The sequence below is a fragment of the Porites lutea genome, chromosome 6 (genome assembly GCF_958299795.1).
Source record: "Porites lutea chromosome 6, jaPorLute2.1, whole genome shotgun sequence".
In the NCBI taxonomy this organism is placed as follows: domain Eukaryota; kingdom Metazoa; phylum Cnidaria; class Anthozoa; order Scleractinia; family Poritidae; genus Porites; species Porites lutea.
Window position 1 is genome coordinate 29,820,845 of NC_133206.1, and position 26,399 is coordinate 29,847,243.

At 40.3% G+C, this 26,399-nt stretch overlaps 3 protein-coding genes and 5 pseudogenes across 3 annotated transcripts in view; all 8 read left to right on the top strand.

The window, feature by feature from the left end:
- The window catches only part of LOC140941470 (adenylosuccinate lyase-like), a 113,290-nt gene that overhangs the window by 50,832 nt on the left and 36,059 nt on the right, over positions 1-26,399 (top strand). The gene's annotated exons all lie outside the window — the stretch shown is intronic.
- Positions 188-1,949, top strand: LOC140941287 (uncharacterized; annotated as a pseudogene).
- LOC140940701 (uncharacterized) lies at positions 5,000-6,468 on the top strand (annotated as a pseudogene).
- Positions 8,644-10,437, top strand: LOC140941404 (uncharacterized). The gene has a single exon (XM_073390398.1). It carries the CDS (start codon positions 8,644-8,646, stop codon positions 10,204-10,206), a length of 1,563 nt encoding a protein of 520 aa, XP_073246499.1. The 3' UTR covers positions 10,207-10,437.
- LOC140940702 (uncharacterized) lies at positions 13,457-14,717 on the top strand (annotated as a pseudogene).
- Positions 16,851-18,541, top strand: LOC140940703 (uncharacterized). The gene has a single exon (XM_073389673.1). The coding sequence runs from the start codon at positions 16,851-16,853 to the stop codon at positions 18,411-18,413; it is 1,563 nt and encodes a 520-aa protein (XP_073245774.1). The 3' UTR covers positions 18,414-18,541.
- LOC140940704 (uncharacterized) lies at positions 18,976-22,806 on the top strand (annotated as a pseudogene).
- LOC140940705 (uncharacterized) lies at positions 24,144-25,734 on the top strand (annotated as a pseudogene).

Consider the following 26,399-nt stretch of genomic DNA (forward strand, 5'->3'; position numbering starts at 1 on the left):
AAGAAAAACTTCACAGGTTTTCACACCGGGGTAAACCCCAACAACCTTGTCTTAGAGCTTCTGACAAATAACGACAATGTTCTTGGTTCTATAAAGAGGTGAGATTTGAAGAACTTAAAAGCCAGCCGAGAAGAAGCAGTAAGGCAGTGAGAAGTATTTAATTTTTGCTGAGATAGTTATTAAACTAATGGGAGCTGCTCCTTTCTCGCTCGAAGGCTTGTTCGCCTACTTCTCGGAGACGTTCGCCGCTGGAGTGATCCAGTCTTACCAAGGACAAGTACTTCTAGAGGACGCTCCATTACTGCATCACTAAGATCACTTGGAGGATTTTAAAAAGTTCAATCGAAATGATGTGATTTTTCAAGAGTACGATCCTCCCTCAGGGGACGACAGCAAAATGGGATGGAAGAGATCTCGCCCGCCGACATGGCGACTGTCGCTTTGGGAGGCCATGAAGCATGCGTTTTGCATTCAAATTCTTGGCGGCGTTGCGTTGGGATCGCTTGCTATTGTAATACTGGTCCTAGATTTCAATACCGTTGCTCTCTGCTATGATATGCAGTCCAAAAACTGGACGGCGATACCTAAAAGAATTCAGGCGGTCATGGTGACAGTTGATACAACCGAAGCCTACTTGGTTCAACTGTGGTCGTTTCTCGTTGTGTTGACAATGTTTGGTTGGCGTTTGATAAAGGAACTCAATCTACTGTTTCTCAATCTTCTGGGAGCTTTCCTCGACACTTGTTACAGGCTTTATTTACAAGTTTACGGCATTTACCACAAGCCCTGGAGGTCATTCCCTCTTAACGGCCTGTTTGTCCTCTTGTTGTTGATGAACAGTTTGATCATTGGCAAAAACATAGCTAAGAAAAGCGAAACCGAAAGAAACAAAAGAATAAAGAAAGCGATCAAGGTATCGGCGATGCTGGTAGCTCAGTTTGCTTTTGGAATCCCGATCGCCTATGGTATCGTGTACGTCCTGATACCCCTGTATGGCGAAGTATCTGAAACCTACAGAGCGATCATAGCCGGGGCATTGCCCCTAGTTGCTGCTATACCAAAGGTGATTGTACGCTTGGCGGCGCAAAGAATCAATTTCCTTCATCCAGGAGATTCTCACGTGTTGTTAAACGTCCTTTACAGCGCAACTACCATCGTTTTTCGTGTCATGCAAGTGGAACTGACCAGCCTCGGACTTTTCATTCTACTCAGCTTCGCGCATGGTGCAATAGACTTGCTGGAAAGGTTGACTATCGTTATTCGCGATTACTTTTGGTACTTTGTTTACAAGAAGCTCAAAGAGACAGTAGTGAAACAATTTTAAGAGCAAATCAATTTCGCTCGCCGAGGAGTATGCGCTTTGTGGCCGATATGAGCATTCAGATGATCCTTTTCGAATCAACATCATTGATAGCAGCGGTCGGTTTCATTCAGCTTTACAACTTCATGTACAACCGCAATGATGCTTCCTCAGCGTCCATCACCCAATTTTTCATTCGCGTCTCCATTGCTATTAGCATCGATTTCGTTTTTAACTCGTTCTCGTTTTGGCTGCAGATGTCTTATTTGAATATCGCAGTGGTGCGCGTCTGGCGCAAGAAATGGCGGAAACATATGCTCGTTGCTTTTATTTTGACTGCAATGACACTGTGTTACTTTACATCTCACTTGTTTGCTGTTGTTAAGGCTAAAAACACTTCAGGGGTAATAATAGCTAATATCAGTTGCAAGGGTCCTTTCTCAAAGTTTTAAAGGGGCCCTGTCACGGTCGTCTAGTTTCTTTTGTTATTGATGCCAGTTACGCCTCCTTTGACGCTATTGAACTTGAGAAATTACCTGTGAATGACAGAATGACAGCTTCGTGTCAAGGAAAATGTCTCCCAAGCTTTATATCAAACGTTACAAACAACAGAATGAACTTTGTAAAACGTCTTTATATATTTATTTATTTATTTACTTGGTTTTTACACACACCTTACATAAAACATAGAAAACTTTAATTTAATTTATTTATTAATTTTGTGTCCTCTTTGGTTACTGCTTTTTTTTTTTTGCATCTAAGAATTTTCTAACTTTAAAAACCTGTTTTGAAAAACACCAATTGCAATCCGGTTCCATCTTCTTCGAGTTTGTCCATCCATGCCTCCTTTTTTATTTGCTGTGTTAAAGTTCAATATTTCCAACAGATTTTCAGATCAATTTCTCTCGCCAAGGAGCATGCGCTTTATGGCTGATGTGTGCATTTAGATGAATCAACGTCATTGATAGTAGTGGTCGGTTTCATTCTGCTTTACAACTTCATGTACAACCGTAGCGATGCTTCCTCGGCGTCTAGAGGTTTTTGTTACCCAATTTTCCATTCGCGTCTCCATCGCTATTAGCATCGATTTCGTTTTTAACCCCTTCTCGTTTTGGCTGCAGATGTCCTATTTAAACATTGCAGTGGTGCTCGCCTGGAGGAAGAAATGGCGGAAACATATGCTTATTGCTTTTATTTTGACTGCAGTGACACTGTGTTACTTTACCACTCACTTGTTTGCTGTTGTAAAAGACAAAAATACTTCAGGAGTTACCATATAATAGATGATTTTAGTGGCAGAGGGCCTTTCTCAAAGTTTTAAGTAACATACTTTTTAAGGATTTTTCATGCTACACCCAGACAGTGTGACAGAGTAATGCTGCTCAATCTCATTCATTTGGAAGGTCACACTCGGATTAAGTACTCGAAATTGATGTAGATTTGCATCGATTAAGTTTGAGTCAGTGTGAGAGGGTGTTTATTTAGTTGAATGTTCACCATAAAGAGAAAAGAGAACGCATTAGGCGCAGGATGTTACTCGAGGAAAAACTAAATAGTTTTCCGAAATTCGGGGGCCTGCGAATGATCACAAACGCCAGGATATGTAACTAAAATACGCAGGATGGCATAATGTGTCGTTCACTTTCTCAACTTGATATAAAAGGCTAAATATAAGTCAACATTAACACTTCTCACCTCGGGCATAATTGTGACTTAGAGGAGGGTCAGGTGGTCGTGAGGCGCAGGATGTTGTTCCAGAAAAAACTAGGAAGTTTTTAGAAATTCCCGCGCTTGCGAAAGATAACAAACGCCAGCAGCATATGAAACTAGCGAAACGATGTGTCGTTCACTTTTTCTACCTGATATAAAAGGATAAATAATAGTTTTGTTTTTCTAAGACAAAACTCGTAAAAAAAATTGTTTCATAGAAAAGGGGATGTCTCTCCTTCAGAATAAACACAGGAAATGTTGATACAGTGGAAGCTCTCGCGAGCGGACACCCTCGAGACGCGAAAAGGTGTCCGTAACTGGACACACAGTATAGGCATGGATTTATTTACAGACTCTGAATTCAGAGCCCTCTTTTTAAGCTCAATACATAATATCATCAGAAGCTTCTGCCAATACTTTTATTGTTAAAACAATTATTGGACGAGGTTGAGCAAAATATGGTGATTTGTCAGTGGCGAGCAGATCATAATTGATCTGCGAGAAGACACTGACAAATCACGATATTTTGCGATAACCGAGTTCAATAATGAATATCTGCCATTTTGCCATTTTCACGCAAAAGCGATCGCAAGACGGAGAAAAGTGCGCTGCTGTTTACGTATGAGCAGAGGATTATTTGCAGCGAAACACAGTTGGACGACATTGCCCTTGAGCAGACCATTATTTGTAGGCAGGTATTTGCAGGTCACGTGGTGGGCTCTCGGGCAATGAAAAACAAGAAGAACTTGCATCGAATGATAATAGCAGTTATTACAAATTTATAGTGTGTCCGACAGGAAGGGTGATAAGTAGGAAAGTAATCTCACTGCATAATCATTGACGTGATTTTTTGAGGCTGGCACAAAGCTTGTTCCTTTTAGCGAATTGTAGCGTGAACTTTTGAACATACTCTTGACATGTGCAGCTGCAAAGCCTTAGAGGGTAACTCGAGCCAGGTATAACCAGTTATGACGTATAACCATTAACTTTTGCTTTTAGTGTAAGTTGATTGAGTTGTGCTCTGAAAAGGTGGCTAAGTTTTGTTGGTTTGAAAGTGATCATTGTCGTGGATTAGGATTGAATTTGAACATGAACCCGTATCGCTACACAATTTAAAGCTCTCTCCGTGCGCCAACCATCGATCAGAATTGCCTTGCCAGACCAGAGAAGTCTTCGCAAATGTTATGCACGGCAGTTATGGGTTTTCAGCGAAAACTCACGAAAAACTAGCTTATTAATTTCTTTTTTAACGATGACCGGTCCTCGCCGGTCCGGCTGAACAACTCTGATTTTGTTGAGCGCCCCGTGGTATTTTTCATTCGTAAGATGTTAGGAAAAGATGTTTTACCCACATTTAAAGAGCTTAGTACGGAGACACCATTTTCCCATTTTTTCTGTGCTAGCTCATTTTGTAACTCTGACTTTTGTTGAGCGCCTTATACCTTGAATCAAACTTAGCTCGTGACTCAAAATTGACTTGGGCTGGTAGCGTAGTCTTTACTTCGTTCTCTCCGTATGGCTTGAATCAAATACAGCTCGTGACTCAAAATTAAATTGGGTTCAATGTACTACTGTTTTCATCTAGGAGAATCTCACGTGCTTTACAAGTTCATTCCGCTTCCTTGCCTAGCATGATTGTGAAGCGTATCTTTTTAATGGTCTTTAGTTCGTTCATTCTCTTGCTTGACAAAAGACCGCCTAAGAATTAAGAATTGATCGATCACAAAGCAGTTCATTTCAGGTCAGTTTTATTTAGCCAAAGTAAATTACAATGCAAGAATACATATAAGAATTGTAAGTTGGCAAGGGAGCCCAGAAGAAACCAGAAGGCTTATGAAGGCTGGGCTCCCCCAAACAACTGAGTCTTGAAGCTGTTGTAAAGCAGATCTGACTCTTCTTGCTTCTATCAGGCCGAGCAGATCGTGCCTCGATTCGCACTAGTTATTAGACAGCTTGTTTAGTTTTTGTTAAGGTTTTTATTATTAAATAATGGAAGTTGCTTTATCCTTGCTCGAAAGCATCGTTCTTTACATGGTGGGGACATTTACCGCTGGTGTTATTCAGTCATGTTAAGGACAAGAACTACAACACAATGCATCGTTATTACCAGACCAAGATCCGCTGGAGGACTTTATAAAGTTTAATCGAAATGACGAGATTTTTCAAGAATATGACCCACCTGCTGGGGACAACAGCAAAATGGGATGGAAAAGATCTCGCCGCCAACATGGCGACTGTCGCTTTGGAAGGCCATGAAGTACGCATTTTGCATGTAGATTCTCGGCGGCGTTGTGTTGGGGTCACTCGCTATTTCAAGCTTAATTTCAATACTGATTTTACATTTGAGAGAACTTTAGACTTCTGCTTTAATGTGCAGAAAACTAACTGGACGGTGATTTTCAAGAGATATCAGAGAATGAAAGTGACGGTTTCTATAATAGAAACCTTCGTGATTCAACTGTGGTCGCTTCTTCTAATGTTGAAAATATTTGAAAGGAGTTTGATAAAAAAGCTCAATCTAATCCCACTGAATCTTCTGGGCGCGTCATTCGACGCTTGTTACAGGCTCTATTGTCAGATGTACGGCGTTTACAAAAAGTTCTTGGATGTCTTACCCGCTCAACTGCCTCTTTGTTCTTTTGCTAGCGATGAAAAGTTTATTCATTGGCAGAGAAATAGCAAAGAACAGGGAAAGAAGCAAAAGAATAAAGAAAACGATCAAGGTAATGGCCATGCTGGTAGCTCAGTTTGGTCTTTAAATCCCGATCACTTTTTGTCTTGCGTACGTCCTGATACCTCTGTATGGTAAAGCATCTCAAACCTACAGAACGATCATAGCCGGGGCTTTGCCCCTATTAACTGCTATTCCAAAGGTCATTGTACGCTTGGCGGCATAAAGAATCGATTTTCTTCATGCAGGAGCTTCGCACGTGCTGTTAAACGTACTCTACAGCGCTTCCGCCATCGTTTTTCGCGTTATGCAAGCGAACCTGTGTTAAATCAAACTTTTTACTCTTCTCAGGTTCGCGCATGGTGTAATAGAGTTGCTGGAAAGGTTGACAATCGTTATTCGCGATTATGTTTGGTACTTTGTTTACAAGAAGCTCAAAAGAGACAATAGGGAAACCATTTTGAAAACAAATCGATTTCGCTTGCCAATGAGCATGCGCTTTGTGGTCGATAAGAGCATTCAGATGATCCTGCGTGAATCAACATCATTGATAGCAGCGGTCGGTTTCATTCAGCTTTACAACTTCATGTACAACCGCAATGATGCTTGATGGAAACGATTCTACTGAATTTTCCAGTGATACTGATGATACTCCCTGTGTGATTTCTCCCAGTGCGAAGTTTATAATTTTGTCGCAATTCGTGCCGCGTGTGGATTCGTTGAGCGAGTACTGGAAGTGGACACTGTTCTGTTATATTTCTATCGGTTTGGTTTGTGTCCACAAATTTCGTGTTAAATGGTGTCCATAAACTTTGTTTTTTACATGTTTATGTCTTCTGTTCAGAGCGCTTTTCGTGGCGACCATATTGTTTGCGGCGGTAACCTCTGACTTAATTCAGGTCTGCATTACCTGGCGCTCATTATAAACGCGCGTGATGTACATGCAAACCTTGCAAGATTTCTTCTACTTTGGTAATGAAGAAGCGGTTGGCGTTTTATTTAAGGTTTAGATAAAGTGTGGATATAAGTGAACAAATACTTTTCCTCTCCGAATGGGTAGTTTGTAGAAACGAAACCGGAAATGCTTAAACGAGATTACGCAGGACCGTCGTCGGAGTATGGCTTGTAGTAAAATTTTTCCATGTCTTATTGTTAAAGAAAAGAAAATAACAATTTGGCGACCACTTGTTGCAATCTGGCGCTTGAAATTGTTCATTTACTCGTCAGATGGCGGCTATATCAAAATGTTAAGTTTGGACTCTGTCAAATAAAAAAGGTGAACGGACCACGTTGCATTTTATAATTTCCCGAAACCTTTTACAATTCACCACGTTTCATATAGCCTTGATTTTTTAAAAGATCCTATTTATTGAGTCTTCGTAATCCTGGAAAACGAAAACAGAACATTGTCCACTTGTCTTCAGTTCTTTTCCTTGCTCCCTTCAGGACAAAACACTTAGCCTATATTAAAATGTTAATTTGGACACTGTCAAATAAAAAAGAAAAACGGACTTTGCGTTATATAATTTCCCTAAATTTTTTTACGGTTCACTACGTTTCAAATAGCTTTTATTTTTGAAAAGATCTCGACTTATTGAGTCGCCTTAGTCTTGGAGAACGAAAACAGTGCATTGTCCACTTGTCTTCAATTTTTTTCTTCGCCGCCTTGAGGAAAAAAACACTTAAAGGATACAGATACCACAGTCATTTACATTATTTTCGTCTTTCCAAGAACTGATCGATATAAACAACTTGCTTTTCTTGGAGCTTCTGACAAATGACGACAATGTTCTTTGTTCTATGAATAGAGCCAGGGAATATAATAGCTAGAAAACAAAGAAAAACTTCACAGGTTTTGCACTCGGGGGTACACCCCAACAACCTTGCCTTAGAGCTTCTGACAAATAACGACAATGTTCTTGGTTCTATAAAGAGGGGGGCATTGGGGTATATTAGAAACCGCAAACCCAAGGAAAAAAATCATCCAAAACCGCAAAACCGCAAAAAAATTCGGCCAAAACCGAAAACCGCATACAAAACCGTCAAAAATCGATACAATGGTGACAAGTGGGGTATACAGAGCAAACTAAACTAACACTAATTTCACCAAAGTATTTGTGAATGTCATGGACTTTGTCTGAAGCCTTCGTATCTTTTTGTGTCTGCTTAAATCATAGGCTTTGTTTCTGCCGCTCTCTCGAGCCCAGACTTTGCGGCTCAATTTCCGAAAAGCCGCTAGTTATGGAGCCTAGTTAACTTAGGAGAATTTGCACACAAGTCCTCTTTAGAACTGCAATTTTGCAGTCGCAAAAAGCTATAGCTCTGGAAACTTCAATCGAAAATCTCTAATCGAACATTTCCATTTGATAACTAACACCTGAAAGTTTGGAGACTCGATTGTCTAACATGCGATTGCACTGAGCTGAGTCGACACTGAGGAAGCTAACCGGTACAATTAGTTCCTTTTCAGTTTTACATGGCAGCAGGAACTTGATCTAAGATTTAATGTGGTAATAAACAGATACTCAAAACAGCAGTCGATTATTGAACCTCACTGCCCTTCCATATCGCGACCTTGCACCAAAGAGAAAATTCGTCGATGCCCCTAATTCATCTTGCTGGCCCTGAGAATTGTTGTCATCTGCACTGACTTCAACTTCTTCGTCACTGCTTTCATCAAATTCTTGCTGGCCTTCGCTAGACATCGGGTACCAAAACCGAAAAACCGCTAGTATTTTTCACAAAAACCGAAAACCAGATGCTAAAAAACGAAAAATCCGCAAACCGCAATGACCACCAAAACCGAAAAACCGAAGTCTTTTGCAACAAAAACCGAAAAAACCGAAAATCTCAATGTTCCCCTCTATAAAGAGGTGAGATTTGAAGAACTTAAAATTCAGCCGAGAAGAAGCAGTAAGGCCGTGAGGAGTATTTGATTTTCACTAAGATAGTTGATAAACTAATGGCAGCTGCTTTCTCGCTCGAAGGCGTGTTCGCGTACATCTTGGAGACGTTCACCGCTGGAGTGATTCAGTCTTACCAAGGACAAGGCCTCCTAGAGGACGCTTCATTACTGCCAGGCCAAGATCCCTTGGACGATTTCAGAAAGTTCGATCGAAATGATGAGATTTTTCAAGAGTACGATCCTCCCTCAGAGGACGACAGCAAAATGGGATGGAAGAAATCTCGCCCGCCAACATGGCGACTGTCGCTTTGGAAAGCCATGAAGCATGCGTTTTGTATTCAAATTCTTGGTGGCGTTGCGTTGGGATCGCTCGCTATTGTAATACTGGTCCTAGATTTCAATACCGTCGATCTTTGCTATGATATGCAGTCCAAAAACTGGACGGCGATACCTAAAAGAATTCAGGCGATCATGGTGACAGCTGATACAACCGAAGCCTACTTGGTTCAACTGTGGCCGTTTCTCGTTGTATTGACAATGTTTGGTTGGCGTTTGATAAAGGAACTCAATCTACTGTTTCTCAATCTTCTGGGCGCTTTCCTCGACACTTGTTACAAGCTTTATTTACAAGTTTACGGCATTTACCACAAGCCCTGGAGGCAATTCCCTCTTAACGTCCTGTTTGTTCTCTTGTTGTTGATGAACGGTTTGATCATTGGCAAACACATAGCTAAGAAAAGCGAAACCGAAAGAAACAAAAGAATAAAGAAAGCGATCAAGGTATCGGCGATGCTGGTAGCTCAGTTTGCTTTTGGACTCCCGATCGCCTATGGTATCGTGTACGTCCTGATACCTCTGTATGGCGAAGTATCTGAAACCTACAGAGCGATTATAGCCGGGGCATTGCCTCTAGTTGCTGCTATACCAAAGGTGATTGTACGCTTGGCGGCGCAAAGAATCGATTTCCTTCATCCAGGAGATTCTCACATATTGCTAAACGTCCTCCACAGCGCAACTGCCATCGTTTTTCGCGTTATGCAAGCGGAACTGACCAGCCTCCGACTTTTCATTCTACTCAGCTTCGCGCATGGTGCAATAGACTTGCTGGAAAGGGTGACTATCGTTATTCGCGATTATTTTTGGTACTTTGTTTACAAGAAGCTCAAAAGAGACAGTGGTGAAACCATTTTAAGAGCAAGTCAATTTCGCTCGCCAAGGAGCATGCGCTTTGTGGCCGATATGAGCATTCAGATGATCCTTTTCGAATCAACATCATTGATAGCAGCGGTCGGTTTCATTCAGCTTTACAGCTTCATGTACAACCGCAATGATGCTTCCTCGGCGTCTATCACCCAATTTTTCATTCGCGTCTCCATTGCTATTAGCATCGATTTCGTTTTTAACTCGTTCTCGTTTTGGCTGCAGATGTCCTATTTGAATATCGCAGTGGTGCGCGTCTGGCGCAAGAAATGGCGGAAACATATGCTCGTTGCTTTTATTTTGACTGCAATGACACTGTGTTACTTTACATCTTACTTGTTTCCTGTTGTTAAGGCTAAAAACACTTCAGGAGTAAGAATAGATGATATCAGTTGCAAGGGTCCTTTTTCAAAGTTTTAAAGGGGCTTCGTCACGGTCGTCTAGTTTCTTTTGTTATTGATGCCAGTTACGCTTCCTTTGTCGCTATTGAACTTGAGAAATTACCTGTGAATGACAGAATGACAGCTTCGTGTCAAGGAAAATGTCTCCCAAGCTTTACATCAAACGTTACAAACAACAGAATGAACTTTGAAAAACGTTTTTATATATTTCTTTATTTATTTATTTAGTTTTTACACACATTACATAAAACAGAGAAAATTTTAGTTGAATTTGTTAATTAATTTTGTGTCCTCTTTGGTTACTGCTTTTTGTTTCTTTTGCATTTAAGCATTTTCTGACTTTGAAAACCTGTTTTCAAAAACACCAATTGCAATCCGTTTCCATCTTCTTCGAGTTTGTCCATCCATGCCTCTTTTTTTATTTGCTGTGTTATTTATACCTTCGTGTAATGTTTGAGCGGTTATTTTTATGTTTCACTCATTTTGGTGGGGATTTCCACTGTTTGAATTTTGATAAATTTCGTGAGACAGCTCCTTAAAGTTCAATATTTCCAAGAGATTTTCAAATCAATTTCGTTCGCCAAGGAGCATGCGCTTTGTGGCCGATATGAGCATTCAGATGATCCTTGGCGAATCAACATCATTGGTAGCAGCGGTCGGTTTCATTCAGCTTTACAACTTCATGTACAACTGCAGTGATGATATTTTTTTTTTTGGACTGCAATGACACTCTGTTAATTTACATCTCACTTTTTTTCCTGTTGTTAAGGCCTATAACACTTCAGGACTTATAATAGATGATATCAGTTGTAGGGGGCCTTTCTCAAAGTTTTAAAGGGGCTGTATCATAAAAAAGAAAGAATAGGAGATATTAGACGCACGGTCATTAAAACTAGGATGTTTTAAGAAATGACAACATCAACAACAACAGCAGCGCAGCAACCTTATTTCAGCAATTTAACTTAAGTAATTACTGGTCTGAACAGCATGTAGCAACTGCTAATCTAGGCGGGACAGAGGAACAAGTGAGGGTTAACTGTTAATGAATATTATTACATAAACACACAGTTAAGGAAACGATAACTTTAGAACTTTGAGAGAAAAATCAGTTGAAACTTGAAAGACTTACTTAATAGTTACGCCAGTCCAACTTTTTGTATAATGATAGGTGTTTCTATGTAGTCATTTTCCTGTACTAAAATATGCAGGAGAAGTCGGCGAATTTCTCTTTTAAATACTTTCTCGGGTAGATTTCGCAAGGCACTCAGTATCTCATTCCACAGTATTACGTCAAATCTGGAAAAAAGAACGCTTATGTATCTCTAACCCAAAGCTTTGTACGTAAAAATTCCTGGAGGTGGATGATCGCGTGTTGTATGTATGAATACTGGAGTTTTTTAAAAAATATTTGCATAATATTTAAAGGAGCGTTAGTGACTGCGAATTATTGTAAACACCAGCATACGTAAGTAAGAAAATGTTGGCAGGATTTATCCTTCACTTTTTCTACTTAAATAAAGTGGTAAATGACTATTACTGTTTATTCACAAGGGAAAGTCGTATGAAAACTACACAGGAGAAATGTCCTGCTTTTAGATTAATCTCGGGAAATGTAGGGCGATAGGAATCAAAACATATTATTGGTATAGCCTTATTCACAGTCTTTAAATTTAGAACCACGTTGTATGTACAGCTATTGGTAGAACTGTGGTGCGTATGCTTAGCGGTATTACGCGCCAAGAGTGTGTGTGAAACATGGCATAGCCTGCGTGCAAGATCTCCAGGGAGCGCCGCCAGAACGCATTGAGAGCTTGCTAGCGGGCTAAACATGGCAGAAATTGTTGTGTTCACTGTTCCCTCTACGTGTTAACACGGGCTGGTTTACACAGCACGGTAGACGCTACAAAAAAAGGTTGCTTCTAAGCACTTGATTGCAACGGTGTCAATTCGTGGGTTAAAGTTTTCGGTATTTTTACACGTCTACAAAATTGAATTGCTTCTGAGGTTTCCTTTTCTTTTCCGATCCTGTCAACAGCTACGACCCGACAGTGCGACCAAAAAATCTTGCTCACTGTGATTCATTTGAAAGGCCACACTTAGATTTTTATACTCGAAATTGATATAGAGGTGCATCGCACAAGTTTGAATCTCTGTCAGAGAGTGTTAATTTAGTGACTTGAACCACCACCTACCCCTCCCCTAAGTCAACATTAACACTTACTTCTCACCTCGGGCAAAATTGTGACTTTGGGGAGGGTCAGGTGGTCATGAGGCGTAGGATGTTGTTCCAGAAAAAGCTAGGGAGTTTTCAGAAATTCCGGCGCTTGCGAATGTTAACAAACGCCAGCAGCATATGAAACTAGCAAAACGATGTGTCGTTCACTTTTTCTACCTGATATCAAAGGATAAATAATAGTTTTGTTTTTCTAAGACAAAACTCGTAAAAAAATTGTTTCATAGGAAAGGGGATGTCTCTCCTTTAGAATAAACACAGGAAATGTTGATACAGTGGAAGCTCTCGTGAGCGGACACCCTCGGGACGCGTGGCAATTTCCAAGATAACAGCAAATTTTCAGAGCGTAATTTTCCGTTGATCCTTAGTTCGTTTTTCATTTCCTCTAGGAAAGATCGATATTAACAAGAATTCTTCTATGAAAAAAACATAATTTAGAAACGCGCGTGCTTTACGGGCTCATTCCGGTTATTTTTCTATTTGTGGCGAGTTCTAGGATAACAGCATTTTTTAAGAGCGTAGTCTTTAGTTCGTTTTCTCCTGTATGGCTTGATTCAAATACAGCTAGTGACTCAAAATTGAATTGGGTTCAATGTACTACTGTTTTCATCTAGGAGAATCTCACGTGCTTTACAAGTTCATTCCGCTTCCTTGCCTAGCATGATTGTGAAGCGTATCTTTTTAATGGTCTTTAGTTCGTTCATTCTCTTGCTTGACAAAAGACGGCCTAAAAATTAAGAATTGATCGATCAAAGTAGTTCAGTTCAGTTCAGTTTTATTTAGCCAAAGTAAATTACAATGCAAGAATACATATAAGAATTGTAAGTTGGCAAAAAACTTTACATATAAGAATTGTAAGTTGGCAGAAACAAGAAGGCTTATGAAGGCTGGGCTCCCCAAAACAACTGAGTCTAGAAGCTGTTGTAAAGCAGATCTGACTCTTCTTGCTTTTATTAGGCCGAGCAGATCGTGCCTCGATTCGTACTAGTTAACAGACAGCTTGTTTAGTTTTTGTTAAGTTTTTTATTATTAAATAATGGGAGTTGCCTTATCCTTGCTCGAAGGCATCGTTCTTTACATGGTGGGGACATTTACGGCTGGTGTTATTCAGTCACGTCAAGGACAAGAACTACAACACAATGCATCGTTATTACAAGACCAACATCCCTTGGAGGACTTTATAAAGTTTAATCAAAATGACGAGATTTTTCAAGAATATGACCCACCTGCTGGGGACAACAGCAAAATGGGATGGAAAAGATCTCGCCCGCCAACATGGCGATTGTCGCTTTGGAAGACCAAGTACGCATTTTGCATGTAGATTCTCGGCGGCGTTGTGTTGAGGTCACTCGCTATTTCAAGCTTTATTTCAATACTGATTTTAAATTTGAGAGAACTTAAGATTTCTGCTTTAATGTGCAGAAAACTAACTGGACGGTGATTTTCAAGAGATATCAAAGAATGAAAGTGACGGTTTCTATAATAGAAACCTTCGTGATTCAACTGTGGTCGCTTCTTCTGATGTTGACAATCTAATCCCACTGAATCTTCTGGGCGCGTCATTCGACGCTTGTTACAGGCTCTATTATCAGATGTACGGCGTTTACAGAAAATCTTGGATGTCTTACCCACCCAACTGCCTCTTCAGTGTTCTTTTGTTGGCGATGGACAGTTTATTCATTGGCAGAGAAATAGCAAAGAACAGCGAAAGAAGCAGAAGAATCAAGAAAACAATCAAGATAATGACCATGCTGGTAGCTCAGTTTGCTCTTTAAATCACGATCACTTTTTGTCTTGCGTACGTCCTGATACCTCTGTGTGGTAAAGCATCTCAAACCTACAGAGCGATCATAGCCGGGGCTTTGCCCCTATTAACTGCTATTCCAAAGGTCATTGTACGCTTGGCGGCATAAAGAATCGATTTTCTTCATGCAGGAGCTTCGCACGTGCTGTTAAACTTACTCTACAGCGCTTCCGCCATCGTTTTTCGCGTTATGCAAGCGAACCTGTGTTAAATCAAACTTTTTACTCTTCTCAGGTTCGCGCATGGTGTAATAGAATTGCTGGAAAGGTTGACAATCGTTATTCGCGATTATGTTTGGTACTTTGTTTACAAGAAGCTCAAAAGAGTAAATAGGGAAACCATTTTGAAAACAAATCAATTTCGCTCGCCAAGGAGCATGCGCTTTGTGGCCGATAAGAGCATTCAGATGATCCTGCGTGAATCAACATCATTGATAGCAGCGGTAAGTTTCATTCAGCTTTACAACTTCATGTACAACCGCAATGATGCTTGATGGAAACGATTCTACTGAATTTTCCAGTGATACTGATGATACTCCCTGTGTGATTTCTCCCAATGCGAAGTTTATAATTTTGTCGCAATTCGTAACGCGTGTGGATTCGTTGAGCGAGTACTGGAAGTGGACACCGTTCTGTTATATTTCTATCGGTTTGGTTTGTGTCCACAAATTTCGTGTTAAATGGTGTCGATAAACTTTGTTTTTTACATGTTTATGTCTTCTGTTCAGAGCGCTTTTCGTGGCGACCATATTGTTTGCGGCGGTAACCTCTGACTTAATTCAGGTCTGCATTACCCGGCGCTCATTATAAACGCGCGTGATGTACATGCAAACCTTGCAAAATTTCTTATACTTTGGTAATGAAGAAGCGGTTGGCGTTTTATTTAAGTTTTAGATATAGTGTGGATATAAGTGAACGAATACTTTTCCCCTCCGAATGGGCAATTTGTTGAAACGAAACCGGAAATGCTTAACACGTAAACGAGATTACGCAGGACCGTCGTCGGAGTATGGCTTATAGTAAACTTTTTCCATGTCTTATTGTTAAAGAAAAGAAAATAACAAATTGGCGACCACTTGTTGCAATCTGGCGCTTGAAATTGTTCATTTACTCGTCAGATGGCGGCTATATCAAAATGTTAAGTTTGGACTCTGTCAAATAAAAAAGGTGAACGGACCACGTTGCATTTTATAATTTCCCGAAACCTTTTACAATTCACCACGTTTCATATAGCCTTGATGTTTTAAAAGATCCTATTTATTGAGTCTTCGTAATCTTGGAAAACGAAAACAGAACATTGTCCACTTGTCTTCAGTTCTTTTCCTTGCTCCCTTCAGGGCAAAACACTTAGCCTATATTAAAATGTTAATTTGGACACTGTCAAATAAAAAAGAAAAACGGACTTTGCATTATATAATTTCCCTAAATTTTTTTACGGTTCACTACGTTTCAAATAGCTTTTATTTTTGAAAAGATCTCGGCTTATTGAGTCGCCTTAGTCTTGGAGAACGAAAACAGTGCATTGGATACAGATACCACAGTCATTTACATTATTTTCGTCTTTCCAAGAACTGATCGATATAAACAACTTGCTTTTCTTGGAGCTTCTGACAAGTGACGACAATGTTCCTTGTTCTATGAATAGAGCCAGGGAATATAATAGCTAGAAAACAAAGAAAAACTTCACAGGTTTTGCACACGGGGGTACACCCCAACAACCTTGTCTTAGAGCTTCTGACAAATAACGACAATATTCTTGGTTCTATAAAGAGGGGGGCATTGGGGTATGTTCACATGGACTTTGTCTGAAGCCTTCGTATCTTTTTGTGTCTGCTTAAATCATAGGCTTTGTTTCTGCCGCTCTCTCGAGCCCAGACTTTGCGGCTCAATTTCCGAAAAGCCGCTAGTTATGGAGCCTAGTTAACTTAGGAGAATTTGCACACAAGTCCTCTTTAGAATTGCAATTTTGCAGTCGCAAAAAGCTATAGCTCTGGAAACTTCAATCGAAAATCTCTAATCGAACATTTCCATTTGATAACTAACCTGAACGTTTGGAGACTTGATTGTCTAACATGCGATTGCACTGAGCTGAGTCGACACTGAGGAAGCTAACCGGTACAATTAGTTCCTTTTCAGTTTTACATGGCAGCAGGAACTTGCTCTAAGATTTAATGTGGTAATAAACAGATACTCAAAACAGCAGTCGATTATTGAACCTCACTGCCCTTCCATATCGCGACCTTACACCAAAGAGAAAATTCGTCGATGCCCCTAATTCATCTTGCTGGCCCTGAGAATTGTTGTCATCTGCACTGACTTCAACTTCTTCGTCACTGCTTTCATCAAATTCTTGCTGGCCTTCGCTAGACATCGGGTACCAAAACCGAAAATCCGCTAGTATTTTTCACGAAAACCGAAAACCAGATGCTAAAAAACGAAAAATCCGCAAACCGCAATAACCACCAAAACCGAAAAACCGAAGTCTTTTGCAACAAAAACCGAAAAACCGAAAATCCCAATGCCTCCCTCTATAAAGAGGTGAGATTTGAAGAACTTAAGATTCAGCCGAGAAGAAGCAGTAAGGCAGTGAGGAGTATTTGATTTTCACTAAGATAGTTGATAAACTAATGGGAGCTGCTTTCTCGCTCGAAGGCGTGTTCGCGTACATCTTGGAGACGTTCACCGCTGGAGTGATTCAGTCTTACCAAGGACAAGGCCTTCTAGAGGACGCTCCATTACTGCAAGGCCAAGATCCCTTGGACGATTTCAGAAAGTTCGATCGAAATGATGAGATTTTTCAAGAGTACGATCCTCCCTCAGAGGACGACAGCAAAATGGGATGGAAGAAATCTCGCCCGCCAACATGGCGACTGTCGCTTTGGAAAGCCATGAAGCATGCGTTTTGTATTCAAATTCTTGGTGGCGTTGCGTTGGGATCGCTCGCTATTGTAATACTGGTCCTAGATTTCAATACCGTCGATCTTTGCTATGATATGCAGTCCAAAAACTGGACGGCGATACCTAAAAGAATTCAGGCGATCATGGTGACAGCTGATACAACCGAAGCCTACTTGGTTCAACTGTGGCCGTTTCTCGTTGTATTGACAATGTTTGGCTGGCGTTTGATAAAGGAACTCAATCTACTGTTTCTCAATCTTTTGGGCTCTTTCCTCGACACTTGTTACAGGCTTTATTTACAAGTTTACGGCATCTACAACAAGCCCTGGAGGCAATTCCCTCTTAACGCCCTGTTTGTTCTCTTGTTCTTGATGAACGGTTTGATCATTGGCAAAGACATAGCTAAGAAAAGCGAAACCGAAAGAAAGAAAAGAATAAAGAAAGCGATCAAGGTATCGGCGATGCTGGTAGCTCAGTTTGCTTTTGGAATCCCGATCGCCTATGGTATTGTGTACGTCCTGATACCTCTGTATGGCGAAGTATCTGAAACCTACAGAGTGATCATCGCCGGGGCATTACCTCTAGTTGCTGCTATACCCAAGGTCATTGTACGCTTGGCGGCGCAAAGAATCGATTTCCTTCATCCAGGAGATTCTCACATATTATTAAACGTCCTCCACAGCGCAACTGCCATCGTTTTTCGTGTTATGCAAGCAGAACTGACCAGCCTCGGACTTTTCATTCTACTCAGCTTCGCGCATGGTGCAATAGACTTGCTGGAAAGGTTGACTATCGTTATTCGCGATCATTTTTGGTACTTTGTTTACAAAAAGCTCAAAAGAGACAGTGGTGAAACCATTTTAAGAGCAAGTCAATTTCGCTCGCCAAGGAGCATGCGCTTTGTGGCCGATATGAGCATTCAGATGATCCTTTTCGAATCAACATCATTGATAGCAGCGGTCGGTTTCATTCAGCTTTACAGCTTCATGTACAACCGCAATGATGCTTCCTCGGCGTCTATCACCCAATTTTTCATTCGCGTCTCCATTGCTATTAGCATCGATTTCGTTTTTAACTCGTTCTCGTTTTGGCTGCAGATGTCCTATTTGAATATCGCAGTGGTGCGCGTCTGGCGCAAGAAATGGCGGAAACATATGCTCGTTGCTTTTATTTTGACTGCAATGACACTGTGTTACTTTACATCTTACTTGTTTGCTGTTGTTAAGGCTAAACACACTTCAGGAGTAAGAATACATGATATCAGTTGCAAGGGTCCTTTCTCAAAGTTTTAAAGGGGCTTTGTCACGGTCGTCTAGTTTCTTTTTTTATTGATGCCAGTTACGCTTCCTTTGTCGCTATTGAACTTGAGAAATTACCTGTGAATAACAGAATGACAGCTTCGTGTCAAGGAAAATGTCTCCCAAGCTTTACATCAAACGTTACAAACAACAGGATGAAGTTTGAAAAACGTTTTTATATATTTCTTTATTTCTTTATTTGGTTTTTACACACATTACATAAAACATAGAAAATTTGAATTTAATTTATGAATTAATTTTATGTCCTCTTTGGTTACTGCTTTTTGTTTCTTTTGCATTTAAGAATTTTCTCACTTTGAAAACCTGTTTTCAAAAACACCAATTGCAATCCGTTTCCATCGTCTTCTTATTTGCTGTGTTATTTATACCTTCGTGTAATGTTTGAGCGGTTATTTTTATGTTTCACTCATTTTGGTGGGGATTTCCACTGATTGAATTTTGATAAATTTCGTGAGACAGCTCCTTAAAGTTCAATATTTCCAAGAGATTTTCAAATCAATTTCGTTCGCCAAGGAGCATGCGCTTTGTGGCCGATATGAGCATTCAGATGATCCTTGGCGAATCAACATCATTGATAGCAGCGGTCGGTTTCATTCAGCTTTACAACTTCATGTACAACCGCAGTGATGATATATATATATATTTTTTGGACTGCAATGACACTGTGTTAATTTCAACTCACTTGTTTCCTGTTGTTAAGGCCAAAAACACTTCAGGAGTTATAATAGATGATATCAGTTGTAGGGGACCTTTCTCAAAGTTTTAAAGGGGCTGTATCATAAAAAAGAAAGAATAGGTGATATTAGACGCACGGTCATTAAAACTAGGATGTTTTAAGAAATGACAACAACAACAGCAGCAACCTTATTTCAGCAATTTGACTTAAGTATTTACCGGCATGAACAGCGTGTAGCAACTGCTAATCTAGGCGGGACAGACGAACAAGTGAGGGTTAACTGTTAATGAATATTATTACATAAACACAGAGTTAAGGAAACGTTAACTTTAGAACTTTGAGAGAAAAATCAGTTGAAACTTAATACTTAATTGTTAAGCCAGTCCAACTTTTTGTATAATGATAGGTGTTGCTATGTAGTCATTTTCCTGTACTAAAATATGTAGGAGAAGTTGGCGAATTTGTGTTTTAAATACTTTCGTGGGCAGATTTCGCAAGGTACTCAGTATCTCATTCCACAGTATTACGCCAAATCTGGAAAAAGAACGCTTATGTATCTCTGACCCAAAGCTTTGTACGTAAAAATTCCTGGAGGTGAATGATCGCGTGTTGTATGTATGAATACTGGAGTTTTTTTAAAAAATATTTACATAATATTTAAAGGAGCGTTAGGGACTGCGAATTATTAGGGACTTTAAGATCCAACGACGCGACGGCAATGAGAGCGTCGCTTAAAAAGTGAACTCGCGTTCTTGCAGTCTTTATCGCAATTATTCCTACCCACTTACTTTGTCCATTGTAGGCGAACCCTCCGGGAGTTAAATTCCTAGGGACCATATTCAAGTACAGAAAGGGAAATTAAATTTCGTCGTCGCTTGTTAATATCCTTCATAAAACGCGAATTAGGCATTTTCAAGTCGTAGTCGTGCAAAAACGGGCAAAGAAATGTACAAAAAAGCGTTGTGCACGTGCAAAGTTGTTGTTTTACTTATAAAGCCTATTGTTTATTTGACGTTCTCGTAGCGGTCCGCGTGCTCGGATCTGAAAATCCCTATTGTAAACACCAGCATACGTAACTAACAAACTGTTGGCAGGATTTATCGTTCACTTTTTCTACTTAAATAAAATGGTAAATGACTATTACTGTTTATTCACAAGGGAAAGTCGTATGAAAACTACACAAAAAATGTCCTGCTTTTAGATTAATCACGTAAAATTTAGGGCGATAAGAATCAAATCATATTATTGGTATGGCCTTATTCACAGTCTTTAAATTTAGAACCACCTTGTATGTACAGCTATTGGTAGGACTGTGGTGCGTATGCTCAGCGGTATTACGCGCCAAGAGTGTGTGTGAAACATGGCATAGCCTGAGTGCAAGATCTCCAAGGAGCGCCGCCAGAGCTCCCTGGAGAGCTTGCTAGCAGGCAAAACATGGCAGAAATTGTTGTGTTTACTGTTCCCTCTACGTGTCAACACAGGCTGGTTTACACAGCACGGTAGAAGCTACAAAAAAAGGTTCGCTCTAAGCACTTGATTGCAATGGTGGCAGTTCGAGGGTTAAAGTTTTCGGTATTTTTATCCGTCTACAAAATTACATTGCTTCCGAGTTTTTCTTTTCTTTTCCGACCTTGTCAACAGCTACGACCCGACAGTGCAACCAAAAATTCTTACTCACTCTGATTCATTTGAAAGAGCACACTTAGATTTTTATACTCGAAATTGATATAGAGGTGCATCTCATAAGTTTGAATCTGTGTGAGAGAGTGTTAATTTAGTGACTTGAACCACCACCTACCCCTCCCCTAAGTCAACATTAACACTTACTTCTCGCCTCGGGCAAAATTGTGACTTAGAGGAGGGTCAGGTGGTCATAAGGCGTAGGATTTTGTTCCAGAAAAACTAGGAAGTTTTCAGAAATTCCAGGGCTTGCGAATGATAACAAACGCCAGCCGCATAAGAAACTAGCAAAACCATGTGTCGTTCACTTTTTCTACCTGATATAAAAGGATAAATAATAGTTTTGTTTCTCTAAGTCAAAACTCGTAAAAAGAATTTTTTCATAGAAAAGGGGATGTCTCTCCTTTAGAATAAACACAGGAAATGTTGATACAGTGGAAGCTCTCGTGAGCGGACACCCTCGGGACGCTAAAACGTGTCCGTAACTGGACACACAGTATAGGCATGGATTTATTTACAGACTCTGAATTCAGAACCGCCTTTTTAAGCTCAGTACATAATATCATCAGAAGGTTCTGCTAATAATTTAATTGTTAATACAATTATTGGACGAGGTTGAGCAAAATATGGTGATTTGTCAGTGGCGAGCAGATCATAATTGATCTGCGAGAAAACACTGCGATAATCGGGTTCGATAATTGTTCCATCATTCGGTCACCGATTTTTTTTAAATAAATATCTGCCATTTTCACGCAAAAGCGATCGCAAGAAGGAGAAAAGCGCGGTGCTATTTGCGTATGAGCAGAAGATTATTTGCAGCCAAACACAGTTGAACGACGTTGCGCATGAGCAGACCATTATTTGTAGGCAGTTATCTGCAGGTCACGTGGTGGGCTCTCGGCCAATGAAAAGGAAGAAAAATTTGCATGAAATGATAATAGCAGTTATTACAAATTTAAGGATCTCGTCCGCCAACATGGCAATTGTCGCTTTGGGAGGCCATGAAGAGCGCATTTTGCATACAGATTCTTGGCGGCGTTGCGTTGGGATCACTCGCTATTTCAATACTGTTTTTGAATTTGAGATCTTTAGACTTCTGCTTTAATGTACAGAAAACTAACTGGACGGCGGTTTCCAAGAGATATCAGAGAATCATAGTGACAGTTGCTGTAATAGAAACCTTCGTGATTCAACTGTGGTCGCTTCTTCTTATGTTGACATTGTTTGATAAAAAAGATCAATCTAATTACACTGAATCTTTTGGGCGCATCATTCGACACTTGTTTTCAGGCTGTATTGTCAGATGTACGGCGTTAACGTAAAGTCTTGGATGTCTTACCCGCTCAACTGGCTCTTTGTTTTTTTGCTGGCGATGAACAGTTTACCAATTGGCAGAGAAATAGCAAAGAACAACGAAAGAAACAAAAGAATAAAGAAAACGATCAAGGTAATGGCCATGCTGGTAGCTCAGTTTGCTTTTGGAATCCCGATCACTTTTGGTCTCGTGTACGTCCTGATACCTCTGTATGATGGAGCATCTCAAACCTACAGAGCGATCATAGCCAGGGCTTTGTCCCTAGTAACTGCTATTCCAAAGGTCATTGTACGCTTGTCGGCGCAAAGAATCGATTTTCTTCATCCAGGAGATTTGCACGTACTGTTAAACGTACTCTACAGCGCTTCCGCCATCGTTTTTCGCGTTATGCAAGCCGTAGCGGACCTGTGTGAAATCAAACTTTTTACTCTTCTCATCTTCGCGCATGGTGCAATAGACTTGCTGGAAAGGTTATCCGCGGGTATGTTTGGTACTTATTTACAAGAAGCTCAAAAGAGACGAGAGGGAAACCATTTTGAAAGCAAATCAATTTCGCTCGCCAAGGAGCATGCGCTTTGTGGCCGATATGAGCATTCAGATGATCCTGGGTGAATCAACATCATTGATAGCAGCGGTCGGTTTCATTCAGCTTTACAACTCCATGTACAACCGCAATGATGCTTGATGGAAACGATTCTACTGGATTTTCCAGTGATACTGATGATACTCCCTGTGTGATTTCTTCCAATGCGAAGTTTATGATTTTGTCGCAATTCCTAACGCGTGTGGATTCGTTGAGCGAGTACTGGAAGTGGACACCGTTCTGTTATATTTCTATCGGTTTGGTTCTTGTCCACAAATTTCGTGTTAAATGGTGTCCATAAACTTTGTTTTTTACATGTTTATGTCTTCTGTTCAGAGCGCTTTTCGTGGCGACCGTATTGTTTGCGGCGGTAACCTCTGACTGAATTCAGGTCTGCATTACCTGGCGCTCATTATAAACGCGCGTGATGTACATGCAAACCTTGCAAAATTTCTTATACTTTGGTAATGAAGAAGCGGCTAGGGTTTTATTTAAGGTTTAGATGTAGTGTGGGTAAAAATGAACAAATACTTTTCCTCTCCGAATGGGTAGTTTGTTGAAACGAAACCGGAAATGCTTAACACGTAAACGAGATTACGCCGGACCGTCGTCGGAGTATGGCTTATAGTAAAATTTTTCCATGTCTTATTGTTAAAGAAAAGAAAATAACAATTTGGCGACCACTTGTTGCAATCTGGCGCTTGAAAATGTTCATTTACTCGTCAGATGGCGCCTATATCAAAATATTACTTTTGGACTCTGTCAAATAAAAAAGGTGAACGGACCACTTTGCATTTTACAATTTCCCGAAACTTTTTACGGTTCACTACGTTTCAAATGGCTTTGATTTTTTAAAAGATCCGATTTATTGAGTCGTCGTAATCTTGGAAAACGAAAACAGAACATGTCTTCGACACTTGTCTTCAATTCTTTTCCTTGCTCCCTTCAGGAAAAAACACTTAGCCTATATTAAAATGTTAATTTCGACACTGTCAAAAAAAAAAAAAAGAAAAACGGACTTTGCATTATATAATTTCCCTAAATTTTTTAAGGTTCACAACGTTTCAAATAGCTTTTATTTTTTAAAAGATCTCGACTTATTGATTCGCCTTACTCTTGGAGCACGTCTTCAATTTTTTTCTTCGCCGCCTTGAGGAAGAAAACACTTAAAGGACACAGACACCACAGTCATTTACATTTCGTCTTTCCAAGAACTGATCGATATAAACAACTTCCTTTTCTTGGAGCTTCTGACAGATGACGACAATGTTCTTTGTTCTATGAATAGAGCCAGGGAATATTATAGCCAGAAAACAAAGAAAAACTTCACAGGTTTTGCACACGGGGGTAAATCCCAACAACCTTGCCTTAGAGCTTCTGACAAATAACGACAATGTTCTTGGTTCTATAAAGAGGTGAGATTTCAAGAACTTAAAAGCCAGCCGAGAAGAAGCAGTAAGGCAGTGAGAAGTATTTGATTTTTGCTGAGATAGTTATTCAACTAATGGGAGCTGCTCCTTTCTCGCTCGAAGGCTTGTTCGCCTACATCTCGGAGACGTTCGCCGCTGGAGTGATTCAGTCTTACCAAGGACAAGTACTTCTAGAGGAAGTTCCATTAGTGCGACGCCAAGATCCCTTGGAGGATTTCAAAAAGTTCAATCGAAATGATGAGATTTTTCAAGAGTACGATCCTCCTTCAGGGGACGACAGCAAAATGGGATGGAAGAGATCTCGCCCGCCAATATGGCGACTGTCGCTTTGGAAAGCCATGAAGCATGCATTTTGTATGCAAATTCTTGGTGGCGTTGCGTTGGGATCGCTCGCTATTGTAATACTGGTCCTAGATTTCAATACCGTCGCTCTTTGCTATGATATGCAGTCCAAAAACTGGACGGCGATACCTAAAAGAATTCAGGCGATCATGGTGACAGCTGATACAACCGAAGCCTACTTGGTTCAACTGTGGCCGTTTCTCGTTGTGTTGACAATGTTTGGTTGGCGTTTGATCAAGGAACTCAATCTACTTTTTCTCAATCTTCTGGGCGCTTTCCTCGACACTTGTTACAGGCTTTATTTACAAGTTTACGGCATTTACCACAAGCCCTGGAGGTCATTTCCTCTTAACGGCCTTTTTGTTCTCTTGTTGTTGATGAACAGTTTGATCATTGGCAAAGACATAGCTAAGAAAAGCGAAACCGAAAGAAACAAAAGAATCAAGAAAGTGATCAAGGTATCGGCGATGCTGGTAGCTCAGTTTGCTTTTGGAATACCAATCTCATATGTTCTCGTGTACGTCCTGATACCTTTGTATGGCGATGCATCTGAAACCTACAGAGCGATTATAGCCGGGGCATTACCTCTAGTTACTGCTATACCAAAGGTCATTGTACGCTTAGCGGCGCAAAGAATCGATTTCCTTCATCCAGGAGATTCGCACGTGTTGTTAAACGGACTCTACAGCACGTCTGCCATCGTTTTTCGTGTTATGCAAGCGGACCTGACCAGCCTCCGACTTTTCATTCTCCTCAGCTTTGCACATGGTGCAATAGACTTGCTAGAAAGGTTGACTATCATTATTCGCGATTATATTTGGTACTTTGTTTACAAGAAGCTCAAAAGAGACAGTAGTGAAACAATTTTACAGGCAAATCAATTTCGCTCGCCGAGGAGCATGCGCTTTGTGGCCGACATGAGCATTCAGATGATCCTTGGCGAATCAACATCACTGATAGCAGCGGTCGGTTTCATTCAGCTTTACAACTTCATGTACAACCATAGTGATGCTTCCTCGGCGTCTACTAACATGGTTTTTATAACCCAATTCTTCATTCGCGTCTCCATTGGTATTAGCATCGATTTCTTTTTTAACTCATTCTCGTTTTGGCTGCAGATGTCTTATTTAAATATCGCAGTGGTACGCGTCTGGCGCAAGAAATAGCGGAAACATATGCTCATTGCTTTCATTTTGACTGCAATGACACTGTGTTACTTTGCATCTCGCTTGTTTGCTGTTGTTAAGGCTAAAGCACTTCAGGAGTAATGATAGAAGATATAAGTTGCAAGGGGCCTTTCTCAAAGTTTTAAAGGGGCGTTGTCACGGTTGTCTAGTTCATTTTGTTATTGATGCCAGTTACGCTTCCTTTGTCGCTATTGAACTTGAGAAATTACCCGTGAATAACAGAATGACAGCTTCGTTTCAAGCAAAATGTCCCCCAAGCTTTATATCAAACGTTACAAAGAACAGAATGAACTTTGAAAAACGTTTTTATATATTTATTTGGTTTTTGCACACTTTACATAAAACATAGAAAAATTTAATTTAAATTAATTTTGTGTCCTCTTTGGTTACTGCTTTTTGTTTCTTTTGCATTTAAGAATTTTTGTAACTTTGAAAAACTGTTTTCAAAAACACCAATTGCAATCCGTTTCCATCTTCTTCAAGTTTGTCCATCCATGCCTCCTTTTTTATTTGCTGTGTTATTTATACCTTCGTGTAATGTTTGAGCGGTTATTTTTATGTTTCACTCATTTTGGTGGGGATTTCCACTGTTTGAATTTTGATAAATTTCGTGACACAGCTCCTTAAAGTTCAATATTTCTAAGAGATTTTCAAATCAATTTCGTTCGCCAAGGAGCATGCGCTTTGTGGCCGATATGAGCATTCAAATGATCCTTGGCGAATCAACATCATTGATAGTAGCGGTC